This window comes from Heptranchias perlo, chromosome 12 (genome assembly GCF_035084215.1).
Source record: "Heptranchias perlo isolate sHepPer1 chromosome 12, sHepPer1.hap1, whole genome shotgun sequence".
NCBI lineage: Eukaryota > Metazoa > Chordata > Chondrichthyes > Hexanchiformes > Hexanchidae > Heptranchias > Heptranchias perlo.
In genome coordinates, this window is record NC_090336.1 from 38,332,892 (window position 1) to 38,351,388 (window position 18,497).

Genomic DNA, 18,497 nt, shown 5'->3' on the forward strand with positions numbered 1-18,497 from the left:
GCTGTTCTCGGCAGCCAGGAGCATGAGTCCTGAAGGTTATGTTGCCTACCCGGTTCCAGGGTTATGGACATCTCCTCCGGGCTGGAGAAGAACATGGAGGGGGAGGATCCAGTTGTCATGGTCCACGATGGTACCAACGACATAGGTAGGACTAAGAAAAAGGTTCTGCTGAGAGATTTTGAGCAGCTAGGGACTAAATTTAAAAAGCAGAACCACAAAGGCAGTAATCTCTGGATTATTACCTGAGCCACGAGCAAATTAGTATAGGGTAAATAAGATCAGAGATGAATGCGTGGCTCAAAGATTGGTGTGGGAGAAATGGGTTTTGATTCGTGGGGCACTGGCACCAGTACTGGGGAAAGAGAGTGTTGTTACGTTGGGACGGACTATACCTGAACCATGCTGGGACCCCCCAGAGTTCTAGCGAATCAAATAACTAGGGAGGTAGATAGGGCTTTAAACTAAATAAGGGGGTTGGGGGTGGGGGGGGGGGAGGAGGGTCCTGGTGGTGAGAAATCTAGAATGCTAAAGAGAAAAGAAGCAGTGCAGGAAAGTGATTGGGGTAAGGATAACCAGATTGTGTCAGGAAGGGATAGACCCTACAAACAAAAGAGTGCACTAACAAATAGGATCCGGGTAAGAAAAAATGATAATAAGACAAAAAGGGCCATAGTATTAAAAAATGTTAAGATGTCTAAAAATGTTAAAAAGACAAATATAAAGGCACTGTATCTGAATGCACGAAGCATTCGTAATAAGGAATTAACAGCACAAATAGATGTAAACGGATATGATATAATTGCAATTACAGAGACATGGCTGCAGGGTGACCAAGGCTGGGAGCTGAATATCCAAGGGTATTCAATATTTAGGAGTGACAGGCAAGAAGGAAAAGGAGGTGGGGTGGCGTTGTTAGTAAAGGATGAAAGCAGAGCAATAGTGGGAAAGGATATTGGTTCAAAATCAAGATTCCATTCTACATCTGGGTGGAGTTAAGAAGCACCAAGGGGCAGAAAACACTGGTGGGAGTTGTCCATAGGCCTCCAAATAGTAGTGGTAATGTAGGGGACATCATCAAACAGGAAGTTAGAGATGCATGTAACAGTAACCATGGGAGACTTTAATCTACATATAGACTGACGAAACCAATTAGTAGTAATACTGTGGTGGATGAATTCCTGGAGTGCGCACAAGATGGTTTTTTAGACCAGTATGTTGAGGAGCCAACCAGGGAACAGGCTATCCTAGATTGTGTATTGTGCAATGAGAAGGGGTTAATTAATAATCTTGTTGTGCAGGGTCCTTTTATGGAAGAGTGACCATAACATGATAGAATTCTTCATTAAGATGGAAAGTGAAGTAGTCCAATCCGAAACTAAGGTCCTAAATCTAAACAAAAGAAACTACGAAGGTATGAGGAGTGAGTTGGCTATGAAAGATTGAGAAGCTTCATTAAAAGGCATGACGGTGGATAGGCAATGGCTAACATTTAAGGAACGAATTCATGAATTGCAACAATTATACATTCCTTTCTGGCGTAAAAACACAAAAGGAAAAGCTGCCCAACCATGGCTAACAAAAGAAATTAAGGATAGTATTAGATCCAAAGAGGAGTCATATAAAGTTGCCAGAAAAAGTAGCAAGCCTGAGGATTGGGAGCAGTTTAGAATTCAGCAAAAAAGGACCAAGAGATTGATTAAGAGGAAAAAATAGAGTATGAGTAAACTTACAAGGAACATAAAAGTGGACTGTAAAAGCTTCTACAAGTATGTAAAAAGAAAAAGATTATTGAGAAAAATGTAGGTCCCTTACAATCAGAAATGGGAGAATTTATAATGGGGAACAAGGAAATGGCAGAGCAATTAAACAAATACTTCGGTTCTGTCTTCATGGAAGAGGACACAAATAACTTCCCAGAAATGCGAGGGAACCAAGGGACTAGTGAGATGGAGGAATTAAAGGAAATTAGTATTAGTTAAAAAAAAAGTGCTGGGGAAATTAATGGGACTGAAAGCCGATAAATCCCCAGGGCCTGATAATCTGCATCCCAGAGTACTAAAAGAGGTAGCCATGGAAGTAGTGGATGCATTATTTGTCATCTTTGAAAATTCTATAGATTATGGAACAGATCCTGCAGATTGGAGGGTGGAAAATGTAACTCCACTATTTAAAAAAGGAGGGAGAATACAGGGAACTACAGACCGGTTAGCCTAACATCAGTATTCGGGAAAATGCTAGGGTCTATTATAAAGGATGTGATAACAGGACACTTAGAAAATATCAACAGGATTCGACAAAGTCAACGTGGATTTATGAAAGGGAAATCATGTTTGATAAACCTACTGGAGTTTTTTTGAGGATGTAACTGGTAGAATAGATAAGGGAGAACCAGTGGATGTGGTTTATTTGGATTTTCAGAAGGCCCGAGGTTCGTGTGCAAAATTAAAGCACATGGGATTGGTGGTAATATACTGGCATGGATTGAAGATTAGTTAACAGACAGGAAACAGAGTAGGAATAAATGGGTCTTTTTCGGGGTGGCAGGCAGTGACTAGTGGGGTACCGCAGGGATCAGTACTTGGGCTGCAGCTATTCACAATATGTATCAATGATTTGGATGAGGGAACCAAATGTACTATTTCCAAGTTAGTTTGCTGACGACAAAACTAGGTGGGATTGTGAGTTGTAAGGAGAATGCAAAGAGGCTTCAAGGTGATTTAGACAAGAGTGAGTGGGCAAATACATGGCAGATGCAGTATAATGTGGATAAATGTGAAGTTATCCACTTCAGAAGGAAAAACAGAAAGGCAGAGTGTTATTTAAATGGTGATAGATTGGGAAATGTTGATGTACAAAGGGACCTGGGTGTCCTTGTTCACCAGTCACTGAAAGCAAATATGCAGGTGCATCAAGCAGTTAGGAAGGCAAATAGTATGTTGGCCTTCATTGCAAGAGGATTTGAGTACAGGAGCAAGGATGTCTTACTGCAGATGTACAGGACCTTGGTGAAACTGCATCTGGAGTATTGTGTGCAGTTTTGGTCTCCTTACCCAAGAAAGGATATACTTGCCATAGAGGGAGTGCAGCAAAGGTTCACCAGACTGATTCCTGGGATGGCAGGACTGTCGTGTGAGGAGAGATTGGGTCGACTCGCCCTGTATTCACTCGAGTTTAGAAGAATGAGAGGGGATCTCATTGAAACATAAAATTCTGACAGGGCTAGACAGACTGGATGCAGGGAGTATGTTTCCCCTGGCTGGGGGGGTCGAGAACGAGGGTCACAGTCTCAGGATACGGGGTAGGACATTTAGGACTGAGATGAGAAATTTCTTCACTCAGAAGGTGGTGAACCTGTGGAATTCTCTACCACAGAAGGCTGTGGAGGCCAAGTCACTGAATATATTTAAGAAGGAGCTAGATAGATTTCTAGACTCAAAAGGCATCAAGGGGTATGGGGAGAGAGCGGGAATATGGTATTGAGATAGAGGATCAGCCATGATCATATTGAATGGCGGAGCAGGCTCGAAGGGCCAAGTGGCCTACTCCTCCTATTTTCTATGTTTCTGAGTGATCAGGTGATCTTCTTCCACTCTATGTATAAGGCCAGCCCTTTTATTTTTCTCATCCTGACAGGAGATTTCTGTCTCCCATACAAGAAAAACTTTGGATCCCAAAGTTGGTTCTCAGTTGAAAAATTGTTTTGCACTTTATAGTTTGCTTGCAAAGTTCATATACTATTTCTTACTAATGCTACCTTGAGCCGTGGCCTACTCTGATTGGACTGACTTTGGTTGACCCTGTCTTTTCCATTTTCTGATTTTAAAATTTGTGTGGCGTGCCATGGATCCTGCCAAATAATGCACTTAAATAATACCTCTGCTGTTTTCCATCGTCCACCATATTTGAAGTGATTTGGTATGGCTGTCCTCCAGGGAGCTGCTGATGTAATGCAGCAGGTACTAGTTCAGATAAGTCCCAATTGTAGCTAACTCGAGACACCTCATTCAGAGAAGCCCATTTTCAGAATGTCAAGTGTATCTTCTCTCCTCTTGCAGTCAGGATTACCATCATTAATGCACACGATTAATGCTTTAATTCAGGAAGAGATTTTGGATGCAGAGTGGTAGCTCTGTATTCTGGGTCTGATTGCATCAGCAATTTTTTGTTATGCTGTACACAAGGTTATTCAGGTAACCAATGCAACTGAACTTTCTTACATATTGGTCCTCTTCAGTTTCTCTGTTGTAGTTCGGAGTGTATTTGACACTCTTGGCAGTGGTCATGACGTAATTGAGCTGCGGCTATAGCCCTATGATCCCTGCTTCCTTTGTAGGATGGGAGCCCATCTGGAAGCATCTGGATGTGGGTGAATTTTGTGACACCTTCCACCTAAACTGGCTCCAGCGTTGAGCACATTGACTGGCCTTGGATCTCTTCAGAGGCTGAGTAAGCATCGTTGTTGTGAAAATATAGTGATCACATGATCATTGTCAGTGATATCAATAAACAGTCTTTCATCTTGATGCCCTATAGATATGGTAATTAATGCAATCCTATGTCTGGATGGGGGTTGGTACAGAACAGGACAACAGATGCCCTTGGGGAAGTCAAGCAAAATAAATGAATCACTGATTTTTGACAAAGGGAATTATCTTGAGATAAACTCCATGGCCACATGTCAGAATAAAAGTCTAGAGTTCTTCTGCAAGATCTTAGATATCTTGTTAATGGTTGCAGGCAACACTTAAATCTCTTGGCAGGAAAGATTTCTGTTCATGTTTCTCTTCACTTTTTCTCTCTCTCTCTCTCTCTCTCTCTCCACATCCCCGTCCAAGATTATTCACAATATTTAATTGATTAAAGAAGACCTAATTCCCTGGTATCGACCAACAAATAAGTATCCTGACCTATTTGACCAGTCAAATCTAACAAAGCAACCAGAAGTCTCAGAACGGCTGAAAGGGTTGGCTTTGATGAACTGGGAGTTCAACGGTTAGTTGTGGGGCCATTGTTGACTTCCAGAGAATCCTGCACTTTGTAAACTGATAGCATCAAATGGGAGTAGTTTTGTCTACTCCAGTCTGTTGAGGTATGACGTGCCAGGAATTTTATTGCAATTTTAATTGATGCAAGTTCCGTTTTAAGTTCACCTGCATATTACGCAGTGCAGTGAGAAAACACCCCATGGCATATCCTGTTTTTAAGATGCAACCTTTTCCCTTGTGTTACTACTTCAAAGATTTGGTGCTGAGCAAAATAATGCCAACCCTATTGACCTATGAGTTCCCATAAATTAATTTTGTTTTAAAACTCAAGACAGTTGCTTTACTATCCCTCATCTTTGCTTGGAAGGTTAGTGAATTGCACGCATTTGTGATCGATATATCATGCCTTATTTGGCATACATGGCTGGCCTTGAGCCTAGCCCTTTTCCCTAAAATTGTTGAATTTAATTTGTCTCAATCTTTTAGAAAGTTTTATGATCATGTTTGTTCATTGGAAGGAAATGCCAATTAATATGCGCACGGTAATACACTTTACAACAAGATTTTCATCAGTCTAAACAGTTGTTCCCAAAAAAATGTCTTTAGGTAATGCATTATTAAACAGTGGTTAGCAGATTGAGTGAAGTGTATCTCTGTGTTACTTCCTGGCAGGATGAGCTGTTTGGTGCTGCAGTGCTCCAAGCTCGCCTACAGATGTAGGTCCTTAGAATCCTACTGCCAAATTCTGTACTATTTTTGTTACATTCCTATTTGTATATGTGGTGGTTGAACAAATAATGTTATATTTAACTATTTTAGGTATTGTCCTTTTTTTTTGGAAGAGGTTCCTCGTCTACCCCTCACTTTTCTCTTGACATGATGTGGCTTGCAGTGACTTTTTAAATATATATTGTATGTTTCAAAGGGGTAGAATAAAGTCTCAAATGCAGCAGAGTTGGGGGGTGGGGGGGAAAGATCCCTGACTGCTGCTGATGCAAATTCTTTCGATGGGTGTAGTCCTCATGTGTTTTTATCAGAGGGATGATGGCAATATTATATTTATATGTGGAGTTACAACTTTCTTCGAAGAGATCATACCTAGGGTAACTAATCTAACATTCTACTCAACTTTTTTTAGTATCACACCACACTTCCTTTTGTTATATTTGGTTAATTTTTAAAAGAAAGGTGGTAAATGTAAGCAATTAGTAACTTGGTGAATTTGTTACTCTGCTAAAACGTTCACCTAAGCTTAAATCTCAGGTTTGTAGGTGAAAACATGTCGGCTTTGCTCTTTTGAATACAACTGAATTTTTGCTGAGTTCTAAAATAAATGAGTCAAATATCTTAACATTTCATTTTTTAGAGGCACTCAAATGCATCACAATCATTGTGTGAAATCATCCGCCTTAGCAGAGACCAGATGATTCAAATGCAGAGCTCTCCAGAACCAGATCCACTTTTGTCCACCATAGAGAAGTATGTAGTTTGATAGTAATTGTTTAAATGTTAACTTAATAATGTTGCTTTAATTTTATTGTGGTCATAATGATGCAGGCAAATTATATACAAGGAAAATTATTTAATTTCAAACTTTATATAGGTTGGATAAGAAAAGCAATGATTTTATCCTTTGAACAGATGGGAATAGTATATTACTTCTAGGATATATATTTTCAGACTTTGTATTTGATTATTTAAAATTGATAAATTCTTATTTGTAAAATATTTGTAGAATTAGATCAACAATCAACATTTCTTATAGAAAGCATTGTAGTGTTTGAAATGTTTAGCCAATAAATATCAAAAGCAGTAGTGATTTCAAAATCCATACAAAATTATGGATTTTGATGGAGTTGAACCATATTTGTTGTGTACCAAATTCTGAAGAAAGATGCTTTGAATGTAGATTTCTAGGTGTAATTAGTTCTTCATTACAGACTCCTTCTTGTACAATTGCGAGTATGCTCAGGTCATTAAAAGGAAAATCATGAGCAGCATTCTTTTTCTAAAAAGATATGTTGATGTAGATTACCTTGTTGTAAATGTCTTGGATATTTGTCTTCTCACCGCTCGCTATTTTAGCTCTCCACTCCCCTGCCTCCTACATTCCCAGAGCTGATGTGCTGATAGGTCACCATGGCAAGTATTGTCTACAGTTGTTGCATCCGCTTCAGTGAGAGTGATGCTCCAAACAGGCCTGGGGCCAAAATACAGCTTGTGGTAACTTTATCTCTCGAGTTGGGTGGCGCAAGATCGCACCTAGGCCAGTCCAAAGTGGCGCTCCTTTTAAAGTTAAACTTAATCTACATTAGCGGATTGATACTGGAGTTGCGAAGTGTTTCGATTTTTGTTTCCTCAGGAAGGCAAAGATATTTTCAACAAGGTAATCTATGTACGGAGTATATTTTTTAAGGGGAGTGTAGGAAGGGAAAGTATTTTGAATAGAAAGAACTCCTACCACACGACTTTCTCTACGTTTTTATTTCTTAAATGCAAAATTCCTTTGTGTACACTAAGCCTATTCTTTTGTGACATCACAATAGCTTCAATTGTTAATCAATAACATTTTAACGCTAGTCCCTATTTGATCCATCTCCAACCTCCCTTTCCTCTTCAAAGTCCTTGAACTTGTTGTCCCATCCCAAATCTGTGCTAATCTTTATTGCAACTCCATGTTTGAATCTCTCCAATTGAGTTTCAATCCCTGCTGCAGCACTGAAACAGCCTTAATCAAATTCACAAATGACATCCTTTGCGGGTGTGACCGTGGTGCACTATCCTTCCTTGTCTTTCTCGACTTCTCTGCAGCCTTTGACATGATCGACTGCACCATCTTCCTCCCGACATCTCTCCGGTTGTCAAGCTGAGTGGACTGCCTCGCCTGGTTCCACTCTTACCAATCCAATCATAGCCAAAGCATTTTCAGCAATGATTTCTCTTCCTGTCCCCACACTGTAACCTTGAGTTCCCCATGGGTCTACCCCAGCCCCCTTCTCTTCCTCATCTAAATGCTGCCCCTCAGCGACATCATCTGAAGACATTGCATCAGGTTCCGTGTGAGCGCTGAAGATGCTCTACTCTAGCTCTCCTTCTCCACCACCTCTCTTGACCTCTCCACTGCCTCTATTGCCAGACTGCTTGTCCAACGCCCAGTCCTGGATGAGCCTCAAGTTCCTCTAGTTAAACGTGTGAAGGACCGAAGCCATTGACTTTGGCCCAGTCATGAAGTCTGTACCTTCTCTCTCACTCTCCCTAGCTGCTCTTGGGTTGAACTGGACTGGTTGTAACCTTTGGTGTCCTATTTGACACCAAGTTGAGCTTCTGACCCCATATCCTCTCTGTGTTTCAGAAGTCAGTCATGCCTTTAACACCTCCAGACTCTACTATTCCAATACTCCCCTGGCGCGCGTGTGTGGGGTGGGGGGGGGGGGGGCGGCGTGTGTGTGTGTGGGGTACGAGATAAAACGATCGTAGAAGTTGGAGGTGAGATGGAAGTTAGAGAAGAATTAGAGGGCAGAGGAAAGTAGAGAGTTTGGGAGGGGAGTGGATGGATTTTACTTCCTCCAATTGTCATTGGTTATTTTTGTGTATATAAATATATGGATTTTATTTCATAATGCCTGAGAACTTTGGAAGAGTATCCCACAATAGACTGAATCTTTTTGAGATCCTAAAAGCAAACTTGTTCCTGAGCATTGTTTATATATTTATGTCTAATATACCAATTATCATAGTAGGTGCAGCACAGGAGGTGGCCATTCAGGTCATCGTGCCTGTGCCGGCTCTTTGAAAGAGCTATCCAATTTGTCCTATTCCCCTGCTCTTTCCCCATAACCCTGTAAATTTTTTGCCTTCCAGTATTGATCCAATTCCCTTATGAAAGTTACTATTAAATCTTTTCAGGCCACCACCTTTTCAGGCAGAGCATCCCTGATTATTACAGCTTTTTAAAAAAAAATGATATTTCCTCATGTTGCCTCTGCCTTTGCTGATCACTGAAAAACTGTGCCTTCTGGTTACCGACCCTTCTGCCACTGGAATCAGTTTCTCCTTATTTACTCTACCGTTCATGGTTTCGAACACTGCTATCAAATCGCCACATAACCTTCTCTGTTCTAAGGAGAACAACCCCAGCTTCTCCAGTCTCTCCACATAACTGAAGTCCCTCATCCCTGGTACCATTCTAGTAAATCTCTTCTGCACCCTCTCTAAGGCCTTGACATCCTTCCTAAAGTGTGGTGCCCAGAATTGAACACAATACTCCAGCTGAGGCCTAACCAGTGGTTTAGCATAACTTACTTGCTTTTGTACTCAATGCTTCTATTATTAAAGCCCAGGATCCCATATGCTTTTTTAACAGCCTTCCCAACTTATCCTGCCACTGTCAAAGATTTGTGTATGTGCACCCCCAGGTCTCTTTGTTCCTGCACTTCCTTTAAAATTGTACCATTTATTTTATATTGCCTCTCCTCATTCTTCCTACCAAACTGTATCACTTCACACTTCTCTGCTTTAAATTTCATCTGCCTTTATCTGCCCATTTCACCAGTCTGTCTATGTCCTCCTGGAGTCTATTACTATTACAATGTTACTACATTGTTTACTACATTTCCGAGTTTCGTGTCACCTGCAAACTTTGACATTATACCCTCTATACCCAAGTCCAGGTCTTTATTATATATCAAAAGGAGCAGTGGTCCAAATACTGACCCCTGAGAACACCACTCTATACTTCCCTCCAGTCTGAAAAACAATCGTTCACTACTACTATCTGCAGTAGCAGTCAACCTGTTAGATGCAATGCAACAGTAAAACTGCCAGAATAGATGAATGAAATGCATCCTACTCTTAAATTTAAAAAAAATGGAATAAAATCAATTTGGGTGCGGGCTACATATAAAAAGTTTTATGTTTATATGAAGACTTTGTGTTTGTGTATCCCAGAGACATTAATTTGGTAACAGTTGCTGGTTAACAAAGATTTTTTTGTAATATTTTCCTAAGCCAGAAATTATTATAAAATATTTGGGCATATAGTTGAACACTAGTTTTTTTTTGTTTTTAAAATATATTAATCAGTACTTTCATTTTGAACCCAAATATTTATTTGAGGATTTTTTTTAAGGATCATTCTGATAATTGCTGTCATATAAATGTCATATTACTAAACTGTTTCCTGCCCTACTACTGCATCTGAGTTATAATTCAGCTCCAGCGTACACCATTCAATAAAATACGTAGGAGGTGAGGTGCAGTATTGGCTGCGAGCTGGCTAGTGGTCATCCGCCAGAGGTGGAAAGCAGCGAAGGCTGGGAATGGGCTGATCGGCGGAAGTTGTTCAGAAGATTTAAAGGCAGGCAGAGAAAGCGAGGAGAAAGGAAGTTTATCTCCAAGGTGATTTCCATTGCAGGCGTAGGACAACTATGGAAGCGCTGAGTGGCAGACGAGAAGGAGTCAGCAGCCAACTGTCCGAGGCGGGGAGCAGAGAAAGTGGAGAACAGGCCGATCTGCAGGGCAATTTCCTATCGAAAAGGCAGGCAGCTCAACAAATTTTGGGTGGAGGTAGATGACATCGGGCTGCTAGCAGGATCTGTGGCAGTCAGTGCGTGAGGAAAGAAGTTGAGAAGGGAGAGCGAGATGGCCCATAAATTTTTTAAAAATTAAAAGTTTAAAATCATATATTTTTATTTTTAAAAGAAAAAGTTAAAGATTTTTAAAAAAAAAATTCTATCTGAGTTGAGAGAAACAGCTCAAATTTCCTTCATAACCAACCAATTGCACATAATCATGACAAGGTAGGCAGTTTCCATTGTAAATGTTGACATAGGAATTTAGGGCAAAAATATTGACAGTGTGATTAAAAATATGACAATGGGATGTCAAGTGGCACAGACCAGAAGCGTGCACACAAGATTTTTAATATGGCTATTAAAAAGTTTTACATACAGCACACACTTCCAGTTTAGTTGCCCTAAATTGCTGCCTTTTGCCATGCCTCCCTGCCTGTCATGTCTAAATTAAACTTATCTATATTCATAGTACACAGAGGGAATGTTGCATTTAGAAAGCAAGATACATAAAGAAAGGAGCAGGGAGTACTTTTAGTGCTTTAAAAAACTTTCTCTGCCTTTTAAAAAAAAAAAAATCAGTAACCAATTTTAAGCCAGTTCCTCATCACTTTACTGGAAGCGTGATTACCTATGCTGATTGGGGAAAACATATTTTAAGTGACAAGCAGCACTTTTACAAGTTCTGTTTTCCATTTAAATAATGGGCTTTTCCAACTGTCCCAAATGCCTGTGCAATCCCTTCTCTCTCCTGCTACACCTCCAAGCCTCCATCTACATGGCATAACTTTCTTCCCATCCTATTTCTTTCAACTGCCTTTTGCTGCTCCTGCCCATAGTCTTCATGTTTGTTCTCCTCCCACCTCATGCTGAGTACTGATCCCTTTCTCCATAGTCATCACAACTTCCCCTTACTGTCATTTTCTCAGTGGTAACCTGCCACCCGTTACTTACTTTTCCCACCCCCCAGGATCCACCTCCCAGTGCCACCACGCTCGGTAGCTTCTGTCCCCATTGCTCATACAACCCTGGTCTCCCTCTCTTTCCTGCAGTGCAATGCCCCATCACCCCTTCCCACCCAAATCAGACTCTGGTACCCACCTCCGATTGTACTCATAAATCAGGACCCCCCTTTCTCTAGCTTCTTGCACCTTTCCCTAAAACACTGCATAACCCCCATGCCCAATGTTTACATAATCCAACCTGCCCATATTCCAACATCACACCTCAGCATTCCCTGCTGCGCATTACCATAAATCTGATCTCCCTCCTGACCACTACCACAACCTGCACTATTCCCAGGCCTCTAAACCCTAGGTGACTTGCTATCACTGCCAATCCAATCCTACACACCAAGACTACCCTCCCACTCGCTCATTCAATCCTAATAAGCACATAGCTCTCTCCCAACCAGGTAGTCCCACCCTTGCATCTTTTACCCAGTCCTCCGACATGCCAAGACCTGTCTTGCATTCTTTCTGGTGCTACCCAACAATCCGCCCCGGCAGCACTTTCCCATCACGCCCCTCTCCCTTTACTCGCACGCCCCCTGAAATCTTTGTAGACCCCATTACGAATCCACTTCTCCCATTCTGCACAACCCACCCTCGTACTCTTTACTCTTATCAGATCCTAGTCCCCCTCCCTATGCTTCCAGATCCCAGGATCTTCCTTCCGACACCACCTAAGCACACAGCCGTTCAAATGCCCAGTAGAGCTATAGGCAATACCTGTAACCTACCTTCTACCTAACTATCCTGGAACATCTTCCCACACATCTTCATCTATATACTTGGCTTGAAAAGGTGAGAAATAAAATTAACTACATTGCATAAATGAATATATGATCAAGATCATTGGTTTATACGTTCCGTACATACACATAGTTCTGTTTTTGGATTGAATTCATAATTAATACATCCACAATGTAGTCACTTGCTTCACAGGATATAATAGAACTATTTTGCTTTTGGGAGCAAAATTATATTGGGTTCTTGAGAGGTAGTATCTATAAAGAATAAAACACTAGGCAGAGAATAGTTACAGCACAGAAGGATGCCATTCAGCCCATTGAACCCTTGCCTGCTCTTCAGAGCAACCCAGTTAGTCCCATTCTCCCGCTCTTTCCCCATAGCCCTGCAAATTTTGTCCCTTCAAGTATTTATCCAATTCCTTTTTAAAAGCCATGATTGAATCTACTTCCACCACTTTCAGGCAGCGCATTCCAGATCATAATCTGCATTGCTGCATAAGAGTTTTTCCTCATGTCGTCTTTGGTTCTTTTGCCAATCACCTTAAATCTGTGTCCTCTGGTTCTCGACCCTTCCACCAAAGGGAACAGTTTCTCTTTATTTCCTTTATCTAAATGCTTCATGATTTTGAACACTTCTATCAAATCTCCTCTCGACCTTCTCTGCTCTAAGGAGAACAATCCCTGCTTCTCCGGTCTATCCATGTAACTGAAGTCCTTCGTCCCTGGAACCATTCTAGTAAATCTTTTCTGCACCCTCTCTAAGACCTTCACATCCTTCCTAAAATGCGATGCCTAAAATTGGATACAATACTCCAGTTGTGGCCGAATCAGTGTTTATAAAGGTTCAACATAACTTCTTTGGTTTTGTACTCAATGCCTCTATTTCTAAAGCCCAGGCTCCCGTATGCTTTTTTTAACTGCTTTCTCAACCTGCCCTGCCACCTTCAAAGATTTGTGCACATAACCCCCAGATCTCTCTGTTCCTGCATAAGTAAGGAGTATTAAAATATACATATGGGAGCGCGTTTAAAGATGCTGTACCCCCACTACATCTGGAAAAGCACTTGTCAATTTACATTAGCAAAATAATGTTACAGTTCTGACTGAGAAGTGGTTATACAGAATAAATTGGTAGAACTTACTGGATTTTGGAAGATATTCATGTACCCCATCTGTATCACTAGTTGGAAACTCAGTTGAACGCCAACTAGGATTTTAATTCCATAATCTGAAATGAGTAATTTCTTCTATGCAAGACCGCTAGATGACCAAGGGAGATGGATGCAACCTTACGAAGAAGCTTGGATGACATGGTGGTTATGAAGAATTCAGTGACCAAATTGGTTATCTTAAATCTTCACAGTGGGTTTGATTATAGGTTTTGTGTATGCTCAGCTTATGTCAGTTAATACTAATAGTAGTGGTTAAAATAACAGTTTGTTTAATCTTTTAAAATTACCCATCTTTTTATCCAGGCAAGAAACTTTAGAATATTTGCTTACAAATGTCCTCGATAAGGAGAAGACTGAATCTGCAATTGTGAATTGTATCCAAATATTGTTGACATTACTGGAGACTCGAAGACCAGCGTAAGTCATAGTTATTTATGCATATAATCCAGAGCTCTAACATTAATTATAACATTTGGATGTCTAATGTCATAATTACACTTTACGAATTACAATTACGCTGTACGCAGGCACAATTGACTGGATCAGTGCAGTGTGATGCATTTGGGTTTAAGAAACTCCAAGCATGTTTTTACAATGCAGAAGTAAACTCCAGGCATGTGTATACAATGCAGAGATACCTGCTAAAGGTTATTTAGCAAGAGGGGGATGTGGGGTCCTAGTGAATAAATTATTGAAGGCCCACAAGCAGTGTGACAGAGAATTGGGAAAGCAAATAGGGTTTTAGGTACTGGGGAGGTTGGATTGTGTATTGACAGTACAATATATAACTAAGAATGCTGTACTTAGTCTGTAACAAGACTTGATATGGTTGCATTTGGTGTATTGTGTCTGGTTTTGATCACCATGTAGAATGGGATATTGAGACCCTGGAAAAGCTCCAGAGGAAGGCAATTAAAATGATACCCAGTTTGAAGGCTCTTAGCTATTAAGATGGGACCAGGATTGGGGCTATTTTCAGCAAAGATAGACTTAAGAATAGTTATGATTGAGGTTTTTAAAATAATGAAGGCAATATATTCTGTCCAGTTGGATACCTTATTTAAAATGGATAGGGATGGGAGAACAAGGTGTCATAATTATAAAATGCATTAGTAAAGAGTTAGGTTAGATGCCAGGACATCTTTTCACAGTTTCATTGTTTACTAGAACAGATCCTCGAAACATGCAGTGACTGTTGACCCTCTGCAGTCTTTCAGAAGGGAACTAGATAAGTTCCTGAAAGGAGGACATTCAAGTTCTAAAATGTATGTTGCGGGATAATAGGTATACTTCTGAATTACTGTAGTCTCCAGGAGCTTGCTTGATTGCCTTCGGGGATTGGAGAGGAATTCCCAAGAGTATTTTCCTAAATTGGTCGCAGATTTTTTCGCCTTTTCCAGGAAATTGCGTAACTGAGGGGATGGGATGTGGGTGGATCAATGATACTCTAGGCTCATTGTCTAGTTGGTGTAGACTTGATGGATCGGGTGGTCTCTTCTCATCTATTTTGTATGTGCACAATAATAATGCAAAACTTATTTTCACTTGTTCTTCAAGTTTTGAAGGTCAGCTAGAGATCTGTCCAACTGGTATGAACCAGGCAGCCTTTTCTGTGAGTAATAGCACATTACAAGCCATTAGACAAAGACTTAAAGACTTCCATCAGATACTACTTGAGCCTCCTAAGGTAAAATGGATTTAATGGCTTTCAGTACTTTGTTGAACGTTAATTTATTTAAGGTATATAATCTCCACCCTTAAAATTGGTTACTTCACTAATATGACTAAACTAATTCAAAAGAACTTGTTGTTCCCTGATGTATAATAACTCAAATTGTTCTGGTTTCGTGTTAGTTTAGCTCCCACATGCCACTCTTAACAACTTGGCAAAGGAGTCACGGTTACTGTTTAACTAGCGCGTAGATTTAGTATAGCAGAAGTCCTACAACTGCTGGGAAACATTTATTATACTTGCCTTAAGTTGTGTTTAATTGTAAGAACTAAAGGTCAGCAGCACTGGTGGTGGATTCCCATCAGGTACTGTATTACAGGGCACGAAAACTATAGAAAGTATGGAAACATCTCAAATATGAAAATTAAGCTTTTAATTTTGGATTTTTAGCCTTTAAATCTATTATATCTCCTCATCCTTCTCGACCCGTCTGCAGCCTTTGACACAGTTGACCACACCATCCTCCTCCAACACCCCTCCTCCGTCATCCAGCTGCGTGGGACTGTCCTTGCCTGGTTCCATTCCTATTTATCCAGTTATAGCCAGAGAATCACCTGCAATGGCTTTTCTTCCCGTTCTGCACTGTTACCTCGAGTCCCTGAAGGATCTATCCTTGGCCCCCTCCTATTTCTCATCTACATGCTGCCCCTCAGAAACATCATCCGAAAACAGATCAGGTTCCACATGTAAGCTGACGACACCCAGCTCTACCTCACCGCCCCCTCTCTCGACCCCTCCACTGCCTCTGATTTGTCACGCTGCTTGTCCGACATCCACTATTGGATGAGCAAAAATTTCCTCCAACTAAATATTGGGAAGACCGAAGCCATTGCCTTTGGTCCCTGCCACAACCTCCATTCCCTAGCCACCGACTCCATCCCTCTCCTTGGGTACTGAGACTGAGCCAGGACGTTCACAACCGTGGCATCGTATTTGACCCTGAGATGAGTTTCTGACCCCATACTTGCTCCCAGTGCCAAGACCACCTACTTCCACCTCCGTAACATCGTGCGTCTCCACCCCTGCCTCAGCTTATCTGCTGCCCTCGTCCATGCCTTTTTTACCTCTAGTCTCAACTATCTAATACTCTACTGGGCGGCCTCCGTAAACTTGAGCTCGTCTAAAATTCTGCTGCCCGTTTCCTAACTCTCAACAAGATCCATTCACCCATCACCCCTGTGCTTGCTGACCAACATTAGCTCCCGGTCCAGCAACGCCTCAATTTTAAAATTCTCGGCCTTGTTTTCAAATTCCTCCATGTCCTTGTCCCTCCCTATCTCTGTAACCTGCTCCAGCCCGACAATCCCCTGAGACCTCTGCACTGCTCCAATTCTGGCCTTTGGCGCGTACCTGATTTTCATCGCTCCACCATTGGCGGCTGTGCCTTCAGCTGCCTAGGCCCTAAGCTCTGGAATTCCCTCCCTAAACCTCTCAGCCTCTCTACTTTCCTTTTAAAACGCTCCTTAAAATCTACCTCTTTGACCAAGCTTTTGGTCACCTGTTGTAATGTTTCCTTATGGGGTTTGGTGTCAAATTTTGTTTGATAACATTTCTGTGAAGCACCTTGGGATGTTTTACTACCTTAAAGGTGCTATATAAATGCAAGTTGTTATATGTTCCCACTGGAGTACTTTTTAAGTTCTAATATTCTTCCCTATATTATGAGGATAACATGTCTTAGAGGGTTACATTTTGAATAAACTTAACTTGCACAATCTTAAAATTGGAGGAAAGGAAAGCGAGAAATAGAATTCTTGCTCCAAGGATCTCCTGGGTTTTGTATTAATAAAATGTTACTATCAACCAGAATTACACCACCATAAAGTGTATAACACAAAATTATGTACCCAGTTTTAGAAGTAATGAATTGATATTCATACAGGCAATGGAATGCCCAAACCAGTGACCTCTACCACTTAGAAGGACAAGGGCAGCAGGCACATGGGAACACCACCACCTTCACCTTCCCCTTCCCCTTCCCCTCCAAGTCACACACCATCCCGACTTGGAAATATATCGCCATTCCTTCATCGTCGCTGGGTCAAAATCCTGGAACTCCCTACCGAACAGCACTGTGGGAGAACCTTCACCACACAGACTGCAGCGGTTCAAGGCGGCGGCTCACCACCACCTTCTCAAGGGCAATTAGGGATGGGCAGTAAATGCTGGCCTTGCCAGTGATGCCCACATCCCATGAACGAATAATAAAAAAAAAAAATCAGGAAGCTTTGGAGAAAAATGAAAAATCTTAGATGCAGGCAAATACATGTAAAGACAGCAAGCTACTTTTTAAGGTGTTTGGTTGTATTTCATTGAAGAACTTTGAATAAAAATAATGATCATTTTGATTTTATTTGATCTGTACAATCTGGTCTTAATCGTATGTCCCTTTTTATTTGTAGAAAAGTGCAATGAAAACTACCTGGGGAGTTTTAGACACACCAGTGGGGAATACTCGTCTGAATGTGGTCAGACTTGTAGCCAGCCTTCTGCAAACAAACACACACGGCATTAATTCAGAGCTCGTAGAACTTAACACTATGGATGTGTTATTGGTGAGGATCGAACCAGTGCTGGTGTTTTATGTTCCATTTATGTACACTCATTTAATAATTTGAACAGTGGGAACAGATTATATTGTAAACCATTTCTTTTTTGTAACAATCTATGGAGGTAACCTTGTAGGTCTGACAGGTGTTAGAAAACCACATTTGGGTAGGGTGCAGAGGAGAGTTAAGGATGTCAAGGCCTTGGAGAGGGTGCAGAGGAGATTTACTAGAATTGTACCAGGGATGAGGACCTTCAGTTATGTGGAGACACTAGAGAAGCTGGGATTGTTCTGAGTATAGAAAATTAAGGGGAGATTTAATAGAAGTGTTCAAAATTATAAGGGATTTTGATAGAGTAGACAGGGAAAAACTGTTTCTAGTGGCAGGAAGGTCGGTAACCACAGGAGACAGATTGATGATAATTGGCAAATGAACCAGGGGGGAGATGAGAATTTTGTTTACGTAGCCAGTTGTTATGATTTGGAATGCACTGCCTGAAAGGGTGGTGCAAACAGATTAAATAGGAACTTTCATAAGGGAATTAGGTATAAACTTGAAAAGGAAAAATTTGCAGAGCTATGGGGAAAGAGCAGGGAGTGGGAGTAATTAGATAGCTCTTTCAAAGCTGGCACAGGCACGATGGGCTGAATGATCTCCTGTATGATTCTATGAATTGCTTGGATAAACAATTATTACAACTATCTACCAATGTGTTATTATTTTGATGGAATATTTT

At 41.0% G+C, this 18,497-nt stretch overlaps 1 protein-coding gene across 3 annotated transcripts in view; it reads left to right on the top strand.

Moving 5' to 3' along the window:
* ppp6r3 (protein phosphatase 6, regulatory subunit 3) overlaps positions 1-18,497 on the top strand; it is a 115,224-nt gene that overhangs the window by 36,755 nt on the left and 59,972 nt on the right. For all 3 annotated transcript variants that reach the window (XM_067993999.1, XM_067994000.1, XM_067994001.1), the window contains exons 7-10: positions 6,352-6,464; positions 13,784-13,897; positions 15,038-15,167; positions 17,615-17,767. In XM_067993999.1, the coding sequence (XP_067850100.1) occupies positions 6,352-6,464; positions 13,784-13,897; positions 15,038-15,167; positions 17,615-17,767 (510 nt within the window). The remainder of the gene's footprint in view (positions 1-6,351; positions 6,465-13,783; positions 13,898-15,037; positions 15,168-17,614; positions 17,768-18,497) is intronic.